General features: G+C 42.3%; 2 protein-coding genes across 5 annotated transcripts in view; one reads left to right on the top strand and one right to left on the bottom strand.

Moving 5' to 3' along the window:
- Positions 1 to 4275: 4275 nt before the first annotated feature.
- On the bottom strand, positions 4276 to 7597 carry LOC311102121 (rho-related GTP-binding protein RhoG-like). Its single transcript, XM_084143355.1, has 2 exons — positions 7436 to 7597; positions 4276 to 6325 (listed from the first exon to the last, which is right to left on the bottom strand). The coding sequence occupies exon 2, from the start codon at positions 6297 to 6299 to the stop codon at positions 5724 to 5726; it is 576 nt and encodes a 191-aa protein (XP_083999481.1). The 5' UTR covers positions 6300 to 6325; positions 7436 to 7597; the 3' UTR covers positions 4276 to 5723.
- A 2438-nt stretch (positions 7598 to 10035) lies between these two features.
- Positions 10036 to 18691, top strand: part of LOC311101814 (stromal interaction molecule 1-like) — a 42567-nt gene continuing 33911 nt past the window's right edge. For all 4 annotated transcript variants that reach the window (XM_084143015.1, XM_084143014.1, XM_084143017.1 and 1 more), the window contains exons 1-3: positions 10036 to 10619; positions 11240 to 11363; positions 18210 to 18340. In XM_084143015.1, the coding sequence (XP_083999141.1) occupies positions 11252 to 11363; positions 18210 to 18340 (243 nt within the window). In that variant the 5' untranslated portion in view covers positions 10036 to 10619; positions 11240 to 11251. The remainder of the gene's footprint in view (positions 10620 to 11239; positions 11364 to 18209; positions 18341 to 18691) is intronic.

Here is an 18691-nt window from a genome sequence, read left to right as displayed (position 1 = left end):
CACATACTGCCAGTATTCTGCAGTATAAATAGTATTTGTGGAAGGATGTGGCTGAAACTGTTTTTACAGCAGCTGCAATGTGTTACTGATGTCTCATCTCGAGAGTTTCTCAGAGGGCTTAATTAAGACGGCTCATTGTGTTCCTCATCAAGTCATACTAGCTAAATTAAATGTTTTAATTATTCAAGTTATAAAGTAGGAAATTACAATCGCATAGTGCAATTACACAGTAGTTAAGTTCACAAGATAATTTTTTCATGTTGCAATCTTTGCTCTATCAAATCGCTCTATCTTTGTTCACACACAGGACGTGAAATATTTGAACTGGAAAATCCATTGCTTAATCCTCAAAATAGCTTTCTGCTGCTTGGCTGCTTACTTTTACTGGAAACACAACATGTACTGTGAACCAGGGAGTAACTATATTGTAGCATCAGTACATTAAAGGTCCTAAACAGTAATTCTGAAAACTACCAGGAAGTTTGAAAAGACAGGCTGAGTAGGAGGGGAGTTTATAGTCATGAGCTGAAACGCCTATGTCAAGCAACTTGGATGCAGTGTACGGTGTTGCAATAAAATAATCTCAAGGAAATTTCGTGATACACAAAGCAACTCAAACATAATTGAAATTGCATCAATGATATCCTTTTTTTATATACATCTACCATTTGGCTAGTATCTTGTGATGCGTTCACAGCAGCACTGATGGATGTGTTGACTTAACAACTGCATCTGAATTTTGAACTACCCTTCCCGGTACTTATTTAAATTAGGTAACAGAATATCATGTTTCCATTGCTGTATTAAAATGAGAGTTAAGGTGATGTCACCTTGTTCCCTTAATAATGATTCCAAGTGTTTGACATGGGGGAGGGGACCAGTAACTTTATGATCAAACTTGATCAATGTAGAAGCAACAGTCATTTTTCATACTTTGGTGATCATACTTTGATCTGGTTTCCTTCAAATATCATCAAATTTCATGACAAACATGATTTTGACTGTTCATGACCTTTAAACATTAGATACAAAAGTATATTTTCCTTGTATATTGTTTGTTATATGCCCACCCACTTTGGAGCCAGGGCCATCAACTAAGGAGCCTGGCCCAGCCAATCAGAATGAGTTTTTCTCCACAGAAGGGCTTTATTACAGACATAAATACTCCTCCGTTTCATCAGCTGTCTGGGTGGCTGGTCTCAGACAATCCCGCAGGTGAAGAAGCAGGATGGGGAGGTCCTGGGCTAGCGTGGTTACATGTGGTCTGCGGTTGTGAGGCCAGTTGGAAGTACTGCCAAATTCAATAAAACGACGTTGGAGGCAGCTTATGGTAGAGAAATTAACATTACATTCTCTGGCAACAGCGCTGGTGGATGTTTCTGCAATCAGCATGCCAATTGCACGCTCCCTCAAAACTTGAGACATCTGTGGCATTGTGTCATGTGACAAAACTGAACATTTTAGAGTGGCCTTTTATTGTCCCCAGCACCTATTTTACATTTATATTATTTAGCAGACGCTCTTATCCAGAGCGACTTACAGTTAGTGAGTGCATACATTATTGTTATTTTTTATTTTTTTATTTTTTCATACCCCCCCGTGGGAATCGAACCCACAACCCTGGCGTTGCAAACGCCATGCTCTACCAACTGAGCTACATCCCCTGCCGGCCATTCCCTCTCCTCCCCTAGACGACGCTGGGCCAATTGTGCGCCGCACCATGGGTCTCCCGGTCGCGGCCGGCTCCGACAGAGCCTGGATTCGAACCAGGATCTCTAGTGGCACTGCGCCACTCGGTAATGATCATGCTGTATAATCCGCTTCTTGATATGCCACACCTGTCAGGTGGATGGATTATCTTGGCAAAGGAGAAATGCTCACTAACAGGGATGTAAACAAATGTGTGCACAAGATTTGAGAGAAATAAGCTTTCTGTGCATGTGGAACATTTCTGCAAACTTTAATTTTAGCTCATGAAACATGGTACCAACACTTTACATGTTGCGTTTATATTTTTGTTCAGTATATATTCTCAGGCAGAGAGAGACATCTTAAAGGTAATAATAGTCTAATAGTGATTTTTTTTGGGGCGTAAACATTGATCTTTATTAAACAATTCTTTCAGAAATGTTGAGTTCTCCACCATTACATGCTTATGCTTAGTGAGTGAGTCAGTCAGTGAGGTCCACAACCTAAATTAAGGAAGTTACAAATAAATGTTCTTCCTCATTTGTAAAGACAGAAAGAGAGAGAGAGAGGTACAGTGAGGGAAAAAAGTATTTGATCCCCTGCTGATTTTGTACGTTTGCCCACTGACAAAGAAATGATCAGTCTATCATTTTAATGGTAGGTTTATTTGAACAGTGAGAGACAGAATAACAACAACAAAAATCCAGAAAAACGCATGTCAAAAATGTTATAAATTGATTTGCATTTTAATGAGGGAAATAAGTATTTGACCCCCTCTCAATCAGAAAGATTTCTGGCTCCCAGGTGTCTTTTATACAGGTAATGAGCTGAGATTAGGAACACACTCTTAAAGGGAGTGCTCCTAATCTCAGTTTGTTACCTGTATAAAAGACACCTGTCCACAGAAGCAATCAATCAATCAGACTCCAAACTCTCCACCATGGGCAAGACCAAAGAGCTCTCCAAGGATGTCAGGGACAATATTGTAGACCTACACAAGGCTGGAATGGGCTACAAGACCATCGCCAAGCAGCTTGGTGAGAAGGTGACAACAGTTGGTGCGATTATTCGCAAATGGATGAAACACAAAATAACTGTCAATCTCCCTCGGCCTGGGGCTCCATGCAAGATCTCACCTCGTGGAGTTGCAATGATCATGTAAACGGTGAGGAATCAGCCCAGAACTACACGGGAGGATCTTGTCAATGATCTCAAGGCAGCTGGGACCATAGTCACCAAGAAAACAATTGGTAACACACTACGCCGTGAAGGACTGATATCCTGCAGCGCCCGCAAGGTCCCCCTGCTCAAGAAAGCACATATACAGGCCCGTCTGAAGTTTGCCAATGAACATCTGAATTATTCAGAGGAGAACTGGGTGAAAGTGTTGTGGTCAGATGAGACCAAAATTGAGCTCTTTGGCATCAATTCAACTCGCCATGTTTGGAGAAAGGAGGAATGCTGCCTATGACCCCAAGAACACCATCCCCACCGTCAAACATGGAGGTGGAAACATTATGCTTTGGGGGTGTTTTTCTGCTAAGGGGACAGGACAACTTCACTGCATCAAAGGGACGATGGACGGGGCCATGTACCGTCAAATCTTGGGTGAGAACCTCCTTCCCTCAGCCAGGGCATTGAAAATGGGTCATGGATGGGTATTTCAGCATGACAATGACCCAAAACACACGGCCAAGGCAACAAAGGAGTGGCTCAAGAAGAAGCACATTAAGGTCCTAGAGTGGCCTAGCCAGTCTCTAGACCTTAATCCCATAGAAAATCTGTGGAGGGAGCTGAAGGTTCGAGTTGCCAAACGTCAGGCTCGAAACCTTAATGACTTGGAGAAGATCTGCAAAGAGGAGTGGGACAAAATCCCTCCTGAGATGTGTGCAAACCTGGTGGCCAACTACAAGTAACGTCTGACCTCTGTGATTGCCAACAAGGGTTTTGCCACCAAGTACTAAGTCATGTTTTGCAGAGGGGTCAAATACTTATTTCCCTCATTAAAATGCAAATCAATTTATAACATTTTTGACATGCGTTTTTCTGGATTTTGTTGTTGTTATTCTGTCTCTCACAGTTCAAATAAACCTACCATTAAAATTATAGACTGATCATGTCTTTGTCAGTGGGCAAACGTACAAAATCAGCAGGGGATCAAATACTTTTTTCCCTCACTGTAGATCCAGATACTACTAGATTGGGGTATTGTTTACAGTAACAACATATACTGTACTAAAACAGTAAGGAGATATATCTGTGTGTCCCTCCACTGTTCTCACACAAAGCTGTGTCTGTTATCCAGCAGGCAGAGCAGAGGCCTAATTTCACTGTCAAATGAGTCCAGTGGCCTGAGGTGTGGGAGAGGACAGTGATGTTTGGGCAGCATATGAAAATGTATCTTTCACAACTCTGATACAGCAAGCTGGATCGTTTCACTTCCAAATCATTCTCAGGCAAATCAGGGACTTCATCGTTGTTCAGCATGCTGATTGTTTGTCACATCCCATGCCTCCATTGGAAAGGTTTTGGGATTCTTGAAGTATCAATTTAATTGAATGCATTGATCAATGGGTTTGTTTCTTTCAATTTGAGACACATTTATTTGCTGTTTCGTTTGATAAGAATAAAGATATGTCACATTAATCTACACTACAGTTTGCACACAATTTCCATCTCTCATTTATAACAGTACAGTAAATGTAATAATAATCAGTTGGTGGGTGCTTATATTTGTCCTATTTCACACATTTCAAATGTTGTATTAATAAGCATGTGTGAATTGGAAATGTGTTTTTTGCATATCCCAACTCTCCCTGAGACACCCTCGGAGAGTGGGGTCACGGCCTTCCCAACATAGTTACACAACATTAAAACACCCAGAACACCAACTTAACTAAAACAGATAGCAAACTATGGACTTTCAGAGGGAAGTTACAACCAGCTTCCCTTTTTTGATCTCTCTCTCTCTCTCTCTCTCTCAAACACACACTGACTAATGACCGCGATAGGAAAATGAGCCTGTGCATTTCTTATCAAAAACCTCTCCGCATTTCCTCTTTTGTGTCCAGCATTCAATACATTCAGACAGAGTAGACTAGCACTAACTTGGTGGCTTGATAGTCACGCACAGCACACAAAAAACCGACGATGTAGAAAAACCTCCTTCTATGTTAGCTTTATAAAAAATTATGTTTTAAACCCACTATGCTGTACATTGTACAAATAATAATGGGGTAATTGGTATGTAGCCCTTTCCTGCAGTCAAATGACATAGCGCCTCATGGGTGGAATTATATTAATATTTTTCATAATTTCATAATTAATCAACTTTATTTCAAAAAAAGTCACCATTATTTCAAGAAAGGAGCAGAAAATCCAGTGTTTCTATGTCAAACAGTTTTGTTATATTTCAGTCTTCTGTGATGATATAAAATGTAATATTGGGATGCAAACTCAAAATTGAATACATTTCAACTCAATATCTGACATGGTACAGGTGTCTTATTTTGTTAAGTCCATAACCATGTGTGTGAGGTGTATACTTTTGTTTCAATGTAGATTTGTTTAAGACTACCAAGAAACACTGTGATCCTGATTTCACCCACTGCAGTAAATTAAATTCCTGATATTATCTTTTTACACGTGCATTATTTAATTATTTTTGTAAAGGCCATACAAGTCCAAATTTGACAATAATACGAATACAGATAAATGAGAGAATGTATCTCCCATCAAGTCTCAGGTCTTGTTTGATAATTGCTTTAAAGGAAGAGAGCAAAAGCAAGGATTCTCGCAGACAACGTTGGAGCCCTTCTCGCCTACCTAACATTGGGTCAGTTTTGAAGCATGCATCTTGGGCCAATGCCTCAAAGATCCCCTTTTCTCAAGAGAGTCTTGATATGGCAGTGTTTGTTATTGGCAGTACAACAAAAACATATTTCACAATGAAATCAACTCCAATGGTTTACACACATTAAATTAATTAATATTGTTCTATTTGATTTGCATCTGTGGTAGCATCTCTACCGCCTTTACAGTAGCACACAAGGTTTCCTGGTGGCGACAGGTTGTGGGTTGAGAAAGGCTCGCACACCCTCAGCGAACACCTCTTTGATTCCATCTTGGTTGAGGGCAGAGCATTCGAGGTACTTGATGGCATGGATCTGCCTGGCCAGGGCGCTGCCTTGCTGTTGGGTGATGGTCGTCTGGTTCTGATCCTTAAGCTTCTTCAACACCTCTGGGTCATTACGCAGGTCCTTCTTGGTGCCCACCAGCAGAATGGGCGTATTGGGACAGTGGTGGGTGACCTCTGGGTGCCACTTGTGCTTGACGTTCTCAAAGGAGGGGGGGCTGGCGATGGAGAAGCAGATGACAAACACGTTGGTCTGGGGGTAGGAGAGGGTGCGCAGACGGTCGTACTCCTCCTGGCCTGCTGTGTCCCACAGGTTGAGGCTAATAGTCCTGCTGTCCACAGTCACTTGGGCACTGTAGTTGTCAAACACAGTGGGGATGTACTCCTTGGGGAAGGCGTTGGTGGTGTAGGAGATGAGGAGGCAGGTCTTCCCCACTGCACCGTCTCCTACCACCACACACTTGATGCTCTGCATTTTGACCAATTCACTGTCTCAGACACCTGGACATGAGAAACACAGGGAGAAATTGACTTTATGCTAAAATATTCAGATGCACTTTATACCAAAAGAGAGACACTTGTAGGGCCCACAAAAATTGAAACGGTTGAAAAGTAAGGTTTGTGGTTTAAATTGCTCTCACACTTTATCAGATATGAACATCACTCTCACACCCTAGATATCACAGTACAGTTTGACACATTCTATTCATATCCGTATTTGTTTATCTATTGGCTTTCATTTCGACTTTAAAATAATGTTTATCTGTCGGCCTACTTAATTTATAGTTGCAGTACAGAAGGCCTATGTTCCCCGTGAATTCAAGTGAGAACACTGAAACTACAAAATATGGGTGGAGACTAGAGAGCATGAAATACATGCAGTAATTGTAATTCATTGTGAGAGAGGACAGCTGGACTCTTCCCGCTGCTCTCTGAGAATGTTGGAGAAAAAGTGAATATAGCTCAACCCAGTCTACAGGGACCCGAGACTGGGAGCACTGAAATGTACTGCTCTGCAAACTGACCTGGCATAGTTAATCAAATCCAATAAACCTTTGTATGAATATCACCATTGCCACATACCTTTGGCCTATCCACTGAATATCTGTAATAGGTGAATTTCACATTGTAGGCCATCAACAAGGCCATAGCATTCTGATCATGTACTTTTCTAATTTCATTCACCTAGATTATTAGGCTACAATTAAGAAAAGCGCTATGTGTAAATAGGGCCTAATAGTACCCCTGAAATTGGAAAATATTTCAACATAAACAGTAAATGTTTTTCACCACCATCATCGGTCATTTTATAGAAAAAGAGCCAACTACAGTCAGTAGAGCCAGTTATAACTTCGAGCGGGCTAAATGAAACACAAAATAACTGTCACAAATAAGTATTACAATTGTGGATTTTAACATTGTTTGCCATATGGTAGGCCTATAGTGTTTTGATATAGAATAGCGTCTACCGAAATTATAACGGCAGTAGGCTACCTCACTTTATGTTGCGTCACTCAAGTGATTCCATAAGATTGTGTTCTCAGCCTACATATCTATTATACAGTAGTAGTACATAAAAACATGAAAAGGTTAAAAACAAGTGAGACTCACCAAACATACTATCTTCAATGGCAGGGTTTGTATGAACAAACAGCCTACAATCTGTCCGAGAGCGTCAAAGCAGTCAAGCAAAGTGTTGCTGTAGGAAGTGTGAGTGTTCGCTGAAGAGGAAGCCGCTCTAGCAATAATAGCACTGTGAGGAAGTTTGTCTCCCCACTATGACAGCCTGAGCTATTGTTTTAAATAGACGTTGCTGGTAGAATATTAAACAGCATTTTACATAAAATTGTTACCCAATGAATTACCTTATTTGACATTCAAATGTACAGAATAGGAATAACCACATAGTCGTTAGAGGCCCATTGCAGTCACAATTCTGTTTTTCCTGTGTTTTGTATAATCTTGTACAACAGCTGATGAAACTAACACTGCAAAAGTGTGATTTGTTTTATCAGTGTTATTCCTGATATAAATTAGTTGCTGGTTGAAAATAAAATCAAAAAAGGCCCTTCTAATCAGCAGGTTTGCATGGGTGGGAGTTTCTGCTTGCCTGGTGACATCACCAGTTGGTAAATTGGTTCCAAACCTCTCTGCCAATAACAGCTAGTTTTCAGTTTTCCCCTCCCCACTCAGACCACTCCCAGACAGTCCTAGCAAAATAATTGCGTGAAAAATCGTTTTTTGCTGAAATTCATTTTTTGTCAATTTTAATGGTAAACTATTACAGTAAGGTGCTTAATTGTTACCCAGAAATGATTTGATATGGATATAAATATGGCTGCATTGGGACTTTAAACTGAGAATCAGGATTTATCATTGGTTTATGATATATTATCAGATAAAGGTGTATCATACACTTTTATTATAAGAAGTTGGGATTTAGCATGATAAGGCCTACTGGCTATCCCATTTAGGCTCAGATTTGTTCTGACAGCGGGCATTAGGTCCATCAGAAGATGCCCCCCGATGGAATGCCTCCCCATAAAATCATGCTTCCCCTCCTCTTTTATTTCTAGCGCTGTGTTGCCTACAGCCTCAAGGTGGCATACTTGAGCTTAGTTGTGTGGAACTGATGAGCCGATGAGCTCCACCGTTCGTTTGTTGTAATAGCCTACATCCACACACCTTTATGTGGAAGTATAATGTCAGAATCAACACGAGCGCTTTGATTGCAGTTTTCTACTCAGATTGAAGTAGTGGACAGCACAGGCAGCAGTCTTCTAGCTATCGTAAAAACAACCTTCCTGCAGTCGTGACGTCGGATCTAATGCGCTGCTCATCATGACTGCTCTAACCATAGATTTAGATAGATATCTCATCATTGTATCTGTTCCATCATGGAGTCTTAGCGAGCACAGGCAGCGCCATTGAAGCCATCTCCATTTTGAAGTAGTCAATTTTCTTATTTTACTACTTCTATGAGTTGACAAACAAACTGAAAGGGTGCACACTGCCATTTAGAGTGTGTTGTTTGAACAGGTATAAAGCCAAGGTTGATGATTTACTGCCACCTGCAGTTATGGAATGTTTCCTCACAAGTATAATTCATTGGCTGATCCCTCCTGGTGACCTGGATGGAATAATGTGATCCTTCCTTAACTCATACGAAAGTTCCACCCAGTTGACTACTTGAAAGTGTTGAAAGTCCTGGTTCTGCCCATGCTAAAACAAAGTTTTGGGCACTAGAGTTCTCTATCTATCTCTATGCCTTAAACACATGCGAACTGATATGTGTTTGAAGCCAGCATGAGCAACAGCTTGCAACATAAGGCCTAGGCGTTTCCTAAAAAAAAAAAAAAAGTTACGCGTTGATATTGGTACAAACGTAGGATACTATGGTCGGAATTAATGTATCTTATATATATATATATATATATATATATATATATATATATATATATATATATATATATATATATATATATATATATATATATATATATATATATACAGTGGTGTAAAGTACTTAAGTAAAAATACTTAAAAGTACTACTTAAGTAGTTTTCTGGGGTATCTGTATTTAGATTTTTGACAACTTTTACTTTTACTTCACTACATTCCTTAAGAACATACTGTACTTTTTACTCCATACATTTTCCTTGACACCCGAAAGTACTCGTTACATTTTGAATGCTTGAAAATTGTCCAATTCACACACTTATTAACAGAACACCCCTGGTCATCCCTACTGCCTCAGATCTGGTGGACTCACTAAACACACATGCTTCGTTTGTAAATGATGTCTGAATGTTGGAGCGTGCCTCTGGCTATCCATAAATAAATAAAAAACAAGAAAATGGTGCTGTCTGTTTTGCTTAATATAAGGAATTTGAAATGGTTTATACTTTTACGTTTACTTTTGATACTTAAGTATATTTTAGCAATTACATTTACTATTGATAGTTAAGTATATTTTAAACCAAATACTTTTAGACTTTTACTCAAGCAGAAGTTTACTGGGTGACTTTTACTTTTACTTGAGTCATGTTCTACTAAGGTATCTTTACTTTTACTCAAGTATGAATATTTTTTTACCTTCATAATTCGTTTACACCGTTTGCAGGGCGACACTCTTATTTTGAAGGATTATTTAAAACCACGTGATAGGAAGTGATTCGTTAATATTGCTTGATTCACAGGTGAAGCAACCCAGTCTGAAGAACTGAACCAGTCAGCTGCAGAGCCAGGAGTTGAAGCTTTTTTGAGTGGGGGGGGGGGCAACCAACTGTAGCGGACATGTAGCTAGTGGATTACAACCGCTCTGTGTTTGAATCAATCATAAATACTTTTTTTCTTACTCGAGTGTATTTTATCCAGTAAGTTCACGTAAGAGGACGGGTTTGCTAGCTAGGTAGCTCGCGTTCTGTCATTGTAGATAGCTCGTGTGCGATGATTATCAGTGAAGCCAGCTTCCTAGCTGCTGACAATGGTCTGAAGCCTGCTGTGCTAGTGCGGTGGTGAGCTAGCTGAAGAAGTGGCCCAAACCATTACGTTACTTAGTTAGCTAGCTTTATCCTAGTGTCTGTGTGGTAGTTAGTTAGTCGACCACCTCGGCCCTGGGATTGCCTGCGCATTGTTGGCTAGCTAACGTTAGCTGTCTAAACCTTTATCCATGGAGTACATAGGGGCTTCTCTTTGGAGTTTGGACCTACGATTGATGACGTGCCTTTGATTCTACGGTAACCACTAGAGTTGTAATAAGAAGAGCATCCATCCAATGCAAAAGTCTTGAAAGGTAACTAAGTACATTTTAATGGCTACCTAGAAAATCATGAAACGACTGACTCGATTAAGATCGCTATTCAGGCCGGGCTGTCAAGCTCCCAGCTGTCACTTTTGTTTCAATAACGTTGGTTAGCCAGCCATTTCTTTACTGTTAGCTACTGACTGCTAACGCGTTAGCTATGATTGCTTGTTATCCATGTCCAGCTAATATTGTCTTGTAATGTAATGATTTTATTGAAATAGCTAAACATGGTGAAATTGTTTGATAGTAGTATTATGATCATGATAATGTTTAGCATGAGCCAACCACTGAATTTGTGAGAGCCTGTACTATCTGCCTGTAGCCCATATGTGACTTCTATACTGAGTAAATAGCCACGTTAGAGGTCCCAGATATGGTCTACCAACGTTCCTTGACCGATGATAGTTGGCTTGTAAAGTTCCGATGTGATCTCATTTGACACTTTAGCTAGACCTTTTAGATTGTAGTAATCATGCAGTGTCATTGGTTTGAAATTGGTGTCATTGGTTTTAAATCTGAAGTTCAGTCATTGTTAAATCACTAGGCTAGGACAGTAGCTAACGTTATACATTCATGCGAGATGTCACTAAAACATTTCCTCTTCCTAGCAAACCTCCATTATGGATTTCAGCAAATCGTTGACCTTGTGGATTGTATGCTTATGCCTCCTGAGCGAAAGTTGGACGGTCCAAGCCAGCTCAGACCACCATGAAATTGATAATGGTGTGTCAGGTATGTAAATATCATTCAGAAATGTTCCAACATTATGACACACCTGCAATCATTCTGCCCATATGCAGCATGTGTATTAATTCCATACACAATGTGATCAAAATTGGTCACTTGTAGACATTTGTTGCATTATCAGTGCACTAGAATCTCCTGTACCATTTTTGTATTTAGAAATTGTGCCAGCTCTAAATGCAGCCATGCTGAGAATAGTTAGGGTATGCATTCTCTATTAAGCTCTGTCCCATGGTGATCATAGCACACAGTCAAGTCAGGGAGACGTGCATCTTGGTAGTGTTTTTTTTCTTCTTCAAGTCAGTCAAAACGTCTTTTACTCATCATCACTAGTTTTGCCACAGCATTCAATGTAATTCCAAAACAACAAAACGGAATGTGTGAAACTATTGTCATAGGTTTAGTTTAAACTAAACAACGTGACACTGAGAAGTTTTTAGTAATGAACATCATATAGGTGTCTAAGCCTCATGTCGGCCACAGTAGTAGGGCTAGAACTAGCCTATTCATTGTTCGTTTTAGACCTGACCAGTCTCCTCTGGTGTTCCCTTTTGGGTGGGTTTGGATCATACATCGTCATATCATATTTATACAGCTGTGGGTGAATTAGGTGCCTGCCCATCATTTTATTATCACTGTTTATACAGGGCTCCTATGATTTCACATGAACAGTGTTGATGTTAAACTTGTGGCATTTGTAATTTATCAGGTAGTGCTATGCTTCCTGTCCAAGGGGCCCTTAACTAATGTAGGCCTATTCCTAAAAAATGGAGATGTTTAGAAATGAATAAACAATGGCTTTGAAGACCACTCTCGGCCCTGACTTTTGTAAGTTAGCCTATTCTATACCACTTACAGTAATTGTGCCACTACTTGAGGTCTTTTGATTTGACATCATGCATTGAGGCCAGACTGTGTAAAGGCTTTTGCTGAATGGGACAGGGGCCAAGTCATGGAGTGATACAACATGTTGGCTGTCACAGTGACCCATCTCCAATAAAGATTGTGTTTGTGGTAAAACATTAAAGACGGTTGTAGTGGTTTGCAGGACCTGTTGGTGGTGAGACATTCAGTGAATGTGGCCTAGCTACCCACATACATAATGTATAGTGTCTGTGCTCAGCATCAGTTTTACTAGGTCATGGCGTTTGTGTGATGAAGAGACTTGGGGCCTGGAGAGGGTTGACTACTACAGACTACTGCCTGCTACAGTAAGCCTGGTTGGGCATCCTGGAGTCAGGATGGGAAACAGTAATTACACCGGCAGTGAAGTGGTCCAGAGGGCAAGTGCGTGTTCAGTCTTCTACAGGCAAACACACACACACACCGAGAGGGTTAGATAACTTAAAGCTCTTTGAAAAGGTAGTCTAGTATGTAAATATTTAATATCCAGTAAGTTTGCAAACCAAATGAAAATGAGGAGAGGGTTGGCAGGGTGTGTGTGAGAGCTGCAGGTGCCAAAAGTCATTCTTTTTTCATCATGGCTGTGTTTGCTGAAGAAGTACTGGGCTGCAGATCTAGAATGTAGACCCACTGGTATTTTCAAATGCACAAAAACAATGTCCCAAAAGTTACTTTTTAACCACCACCACACCCTTGGGTTGTAGACTTAACCTTTATCTAGGAGGCTAGCTATGTTCAGCACACTCACTTGCATCGGTTGATTTGGTGCCCCCAGGCAGATTTATGCTGTTAGATTGTGGAATTAAAGAACAGGTTGACCTGGAATGGGTTTGTTATTCAGTTATCTGGAGCCATATTAACCAGGAGGCTTTCATTTTGAGATGCATTGTTATTGTCTAAAAGTAGTAGGCCTATTAGCTTAGGCTACTCTGTTTGCTAAAGGCTGTACACTGGCACAAGATTTCTCCGATAGGCTACTCATTGCGCCCGAAATGGGGACGGATAGGGGTGTGACTTTAGAGTCAAACTGCTGCTATAGATGGAGTTTGCCATTTGGTGCCTTCCATTGCAGCTGTATAGCCTAGTTATGGCAGAGGAAATACAGTTTTTGATCAGAAATGCTCCACCCCACTTTCTGCTGCAGTGCAGTGGCATATGCTGCTGCCTGTATGTGTGTTGAAGAGAAGGCTTTACAGTCAAATAATGTTAGCATGTCTTAACAAGCAGTTATGGACAACCTGCCAGAATGTCAGTTGATGGATTAGCAGCTTGTTATAGCCTACCTACACTGTTGTTCATTTCTTTATTTTCTTGTTCGAGTTCCAAGTAGTGTGTAATGAAGTTGGCCGTTAACTCGTGCACATAAAGGCTTCTTGAAGTCAGGAACAGTTTTACGCCAAAATTGAGATTATTTGAATAAATAGACATGTACAACAACGGTTAAAATCAGGATATGAGCTAAAACAAGGATAAAAAGTTGAGAGCAGAACATTCTCTCTGTCCTTCCTTTCAACTACCCACACTGCCTCTCCCACATCAACTACCCACACTGCCTCTCCCACATCAACTACCCACACTGCCTCTCTCCCACATCAACTACCCACACTGCCTCTCTCCCACATCAACTACCCACACTGCCTCTCCCACATCAACTACCCACACTGCCTCTCTCCCACATCGACTACCCACACTGCCTCTCTCCCACATCGACCACCCACACTGCCTCTCTCCCACATCGACTACCCACACTGCCTCTCTCCCACATCAACTACCCACACTGCCTCTCTCCCACATCGACTACCCACACTGCCTCTCTCCCACATCGACTACCCACACTGCCTCTCTCACATCGACTACCCACACTGCCTCTCTCCCACATCGACTACCCACACTGCCTCTCTCCCACATCGACTACCCACACTGCCTCTCTCCCACATCGACTACCCACACTGCCTCTCTCCCACATCGACCACCCACACTGCCTCTCTCCCACATCGACTACCCACACTGCCTCTCTCCCACATCGACTACCCACACTGCCTCTCTCCCACATCGACTACCCACACTGCCTCTCTCCCACATCGACTACCCACACTGCCTCTCTCCCACATCGACTACCCACACTGCCTCTCTCCCACATCGACTACCCACACTGCCTCTCTCCCACATCGACTACCCACACTGCCTCTCTCCCACATCGACCACCCACACTGCCTCTCTCCCACATCGACCACCCACACTGCCTCTCTCCCACATCGACCACCCACACTGCCTCTCTCCCACATCGACCACCCACACTGCCTCTCTCCCACATCGACCACCCACACTGCCTCTCTCCCACATCGACCACCCACACTGCCTCTCTCCCACATCGACCACCCACACTGCCTCTCTCCCACATCGACCACCCACACTGCCTCTCTCCCACATCGACTACCCACACTGCCTCTCTCCCACATCGACTACCCACACTGCCTCTCTCCCACATCGACTACCCACACTGCCTCTCTCCCACATCGACTACCCACACTGCCTCTCTCCCACATCGACCACCCACACTGCCTCTCTCCCACATCGACCACCCACACTGCCTCTCTCCCACATCGACCACCCACACTGCCTCTCTCCCACATCGACCACCCACACTGCCTCTCTCCCACATCGACCACCCACACTGCCTCTCTCCCACATCGACTACCCACACTGCCTCTCTCCCACATCGACTACCCACACTGCCTCTCTCCCACATCGACTACCCACACTGCCTCTCTCCCACATCGACTACCCACACTGCCTCTCTCCCACATCGACCACCCACACTGCCTCTCTCCCACATCGACCACCCACACTGCCTCTCTCCCACATCGACCACCCACACTGCCTCTCTCCCACATCGACCACCCACACTGCCTCTCTCCCACATCGACCACCCACACTGCCTCTCTCCCACATCGACCACCCACACTGCCTCTCTCCCACATTGACCACCCACACTGCCTCTCTCCCACATCGACCACCCACACTGCCTCTCTCCCACATCGACCACCCACACTGCCTCTCTCCCACATCGACTACCCACACTGCCTCTCTCCCACAAACACATATACACTTGTATTCAATCAACTAAAATAGGTGGGCAGGGCTACAATTATCTTATTAGCCAATCCTGACTCAACACATTTCTCATATATATATATATATATATATATATATATATATATATATATATATATATATATATATATATATATATATATATATATATATATAATTACACACTTAACTGTAGCAGAATACACGTTTGACTGGCAGGATATGAAAAATGACTGAAACTGGGACCTTTAACAAATAAACAAGAACACAGTCACACACACAATGGGGAATGTATGAGTCTTTAGGTGAGGATGTGCCATCATCCTCACAGGGTGTCAACTGTGGTTGTTGTTGATATGCCTGGATATTATAGAATTGTTTCCACATTGGCCACCTGTCATAGCCTCTGTGGCTGGCTTGCTCTAGCTCTCGACAGGTTGGGGTATGGTGACTTTTGTGGATCCAAACAAGTTTAACAATTTACCCCTTTGCAGTAGTTGCCTACAGCTAGGCTGCTTGATAGAATGAAATTCCATAGCTTCACTTTTCTGGCTTTGTTGCCATTTTCTGTTCAGCCCTTGCTGCCTTAATTAAGTCTTTGTCATGAATAAATCTGCAGCAGTATTCCATGCCAGAGAAGCTCCTGCCTGTCATGTGCTGTGCTATGCTGACTCATGCCTATAAGTTGCACTCTGCATGGGCCAATCGGGGAAGCTCTTGCACCACACAGGAAGGTACCTGATATCACATTTCTTAGTGTGAGAACTGAAGACATCACACTAATCTAGGCCATGCACTATTTCATTTGTGTTTTGGTCAGGTTTCTGGGAAGGATAACCCACACAGTCATACAAGCAAAAATATACTCTTAGCTTTGATCTATCTGGTCAGCTTTTTCCCTTTTAGGGACTGTTTGCCATTTTGCCTGTATTTTTACCCTGCTGTTTCATCATGTAGACTACATTGCAAAGAGATAGAAGGTACATTCTTTTGACCTGAGATTGTGAACTTGAAACGTAGAACATTAAAGCTTTCTGCAAAGACACTTGGCTACACTGCAAATCTCTGTGGCTGAGAGGCCTTGGTCATGCTCCTTCACACAGCCTAGAATGTCTTCCCACTGCCGCTCAGGCCAAACAAGGCTTTCTTCTGACTTGAATCAAGGCCTTATCTGTGATCTGCTGCTGCAGAGGGTTTCTAATCCCCCAGGAGAGAGGGGAAGACGGCAGACCAGGAAGGGTTAGATGCAACACAACACAACGGTTTCATAACCATGACTACACCCAGAGATACTCCCAGCATGTGACACCATTTATACAACTTTCAAACAACTTAATTGTAATGGCTGCATAGCTGGAATTCTTGAGGTGAAGGTGAACACACTTCTTACTAAGTCTAGACCTCTATGTATGTGCTATTGTGCAGACGTAATAATGTAGGCTAAGATAGGCGGGTCGTTCAACGAATGTAGTACATTTTGGATAGTGTAACTTGGTAAAAAAATAATAATTACATACATATTAAATTACATATTAAAACCAGAGTTCAGTTCACATAACAGGGTTGACCTTAATGAGGGACGGACTTAATCACTATTCACATGACATAAATAATCTTCAGAAATGACTATCAAAGCAAGAACGTAACTTGGGCTTTACAATGAGGGTTAAAACTTGAAGAAATGTTGGGGTTAAGTGGGTAACAATCTTCCTAGTAGTCGAAAAAACATGAGGGACAGGTTTTTTTTTACACTTTCGCAAGTCTTTATTCATGTATAAAATCTAATTTTATAGAATTTTCCATGTGGTCTATATTAAAGGACACTTCATTTAATGTAATAGGCCAGCTAGTAGGCTATGTAAAGGAAAATAACGTTAGGCTAGTAATGAATACTGATTTGGATGTTTTGCCCTCATAGTTCCCCCTGTTCATTGACTTCTCCCTCACTAGAACTCTACTTCCCTACACACGTGTTGCACTGGGATTGATGACATAACATCAGCACCCTTGTCATACTGAGTGTAGGCAACACTCAGGTTACACTGTTCAAAAGAAAGCAAACTCCTCCCCTCCCCACCATTCTCCTCTTCTCCACTGTAACCATACAGCTGGACACAGCCTGGTTATAAATAGACTCTTGCTAGGTTTAGTTAATGCTCAGCTAAATGTAGCACCCCTATGGTTTTCTGCTGAGCAGCAAAGCTCCTAGGTTACTATGGGGATTTGAACAAATGGCTCGGGATGGTTTCAAGGTGGACAGAGTTTTGGCTGTGGTCCATAAGCTGGGGTGTGCTACAGGCCATAGCCACTAGTCCTACTGTATGATGTAGGGTTGGGGGGTATCCAGATTTCCATACCTTCAAACTGTTCCTGTACCATACCGGAGAAACGGTATTACCGGCAGTACACATGGGGCATTGTTTATTTCCCCCCAAAAATGCACAAAACAAATTTAGGCAGCAGGGATCTTGATCCTGGAGGGGTTGATTGTCTCTGCTGTAAGCAAGAAGCTTCATCTTGCAAGCTAGCCACTTAGCTAGCAAGTTAGCAAACCAAATGCATAGCTGGAGCCCTGAGTTGGAGAGAATTTATTTGGCACATCTTGGATAGTTAACTTTTAGTTATAAGCAGTGGCGTAGCATTAGGGCGCCCCAAACTATCATACCGTCGGTATTTCAAAATACCCTTTTATACGGTATATATGGTTTACCGCCCAAGCCTAGTATGATGGAGAAAATATCAGCTGTTCAGGTGTTGTTGAGAGCCCTGTACAACTGCTATCACATCAAACTTCAGTGCGAGCTCTGACTCAGGTTGGACTTGTCTTTTCTCCCTCAGAACTCTGTCGCATCGACGAGCCTCTGTGCCATGATGAGAATATCATCCTTAGCTTCGAGGCGATCCGCAGTATCCACAAGCAGATGGATGACGATGCTAATGGCAATGTGGACGTGTCAGAGACTGACGGGGTGAGTAGAACCACCAGGTTCCCTATACAATGTGGACGTGTCAGAGACTGACGGGGTGAGTAGAACCACCAGGTTCCCTACTTCATTACATTTCAATAGCATTTTGATAGATTACAGGTGTTTTCAGTTTTCATAGTGTGATGTGTTGAAGAGGATGTAGCTAGTTTACTGCATGGCACCAGTCAGACCTGTCTATGTGAGTCACAGAAAAGTGGCCTGAAGGTATCAGTACTCTAATCCCCTGTCATCCACCAGCAGGGACTCCTTCCCAAGATGGCCATAGATAATGAGATTAGTTAATGGCTTCCTGGTAATGCCGTTTATTTTGCTATTGAAGTAAGTGATGGATTT

This window comes from Coregonus lavaretus, assembly GCF_964263955.1.
Source record: "Coregonus lavaretus genome assembly, chromosome: 26".
In the NCBI taxonomy this organism is placed as follows: Eukaryota; Metazoa; Chordata; class Actinopteri; order Salmoniformes; family Salmonidae; genus Coregonus; species Coregonus lavaretus.
The sequence above is the reverse complement of the archived record's forward strand: the minus strand, read 5'-3'. Positions and strand labels throughout refer to the sequence as shown.

Bases quoted from the DNA above. Each gene is read 5' to 3' on its own strand.
- LOC311102121 (XM_084143355.1), bottom strand. From the start codon at position 6,299: ATGCAGAGCATCAAGTGTGTGGTGGTAGGAGACGGTGCAGTGGGGAAG.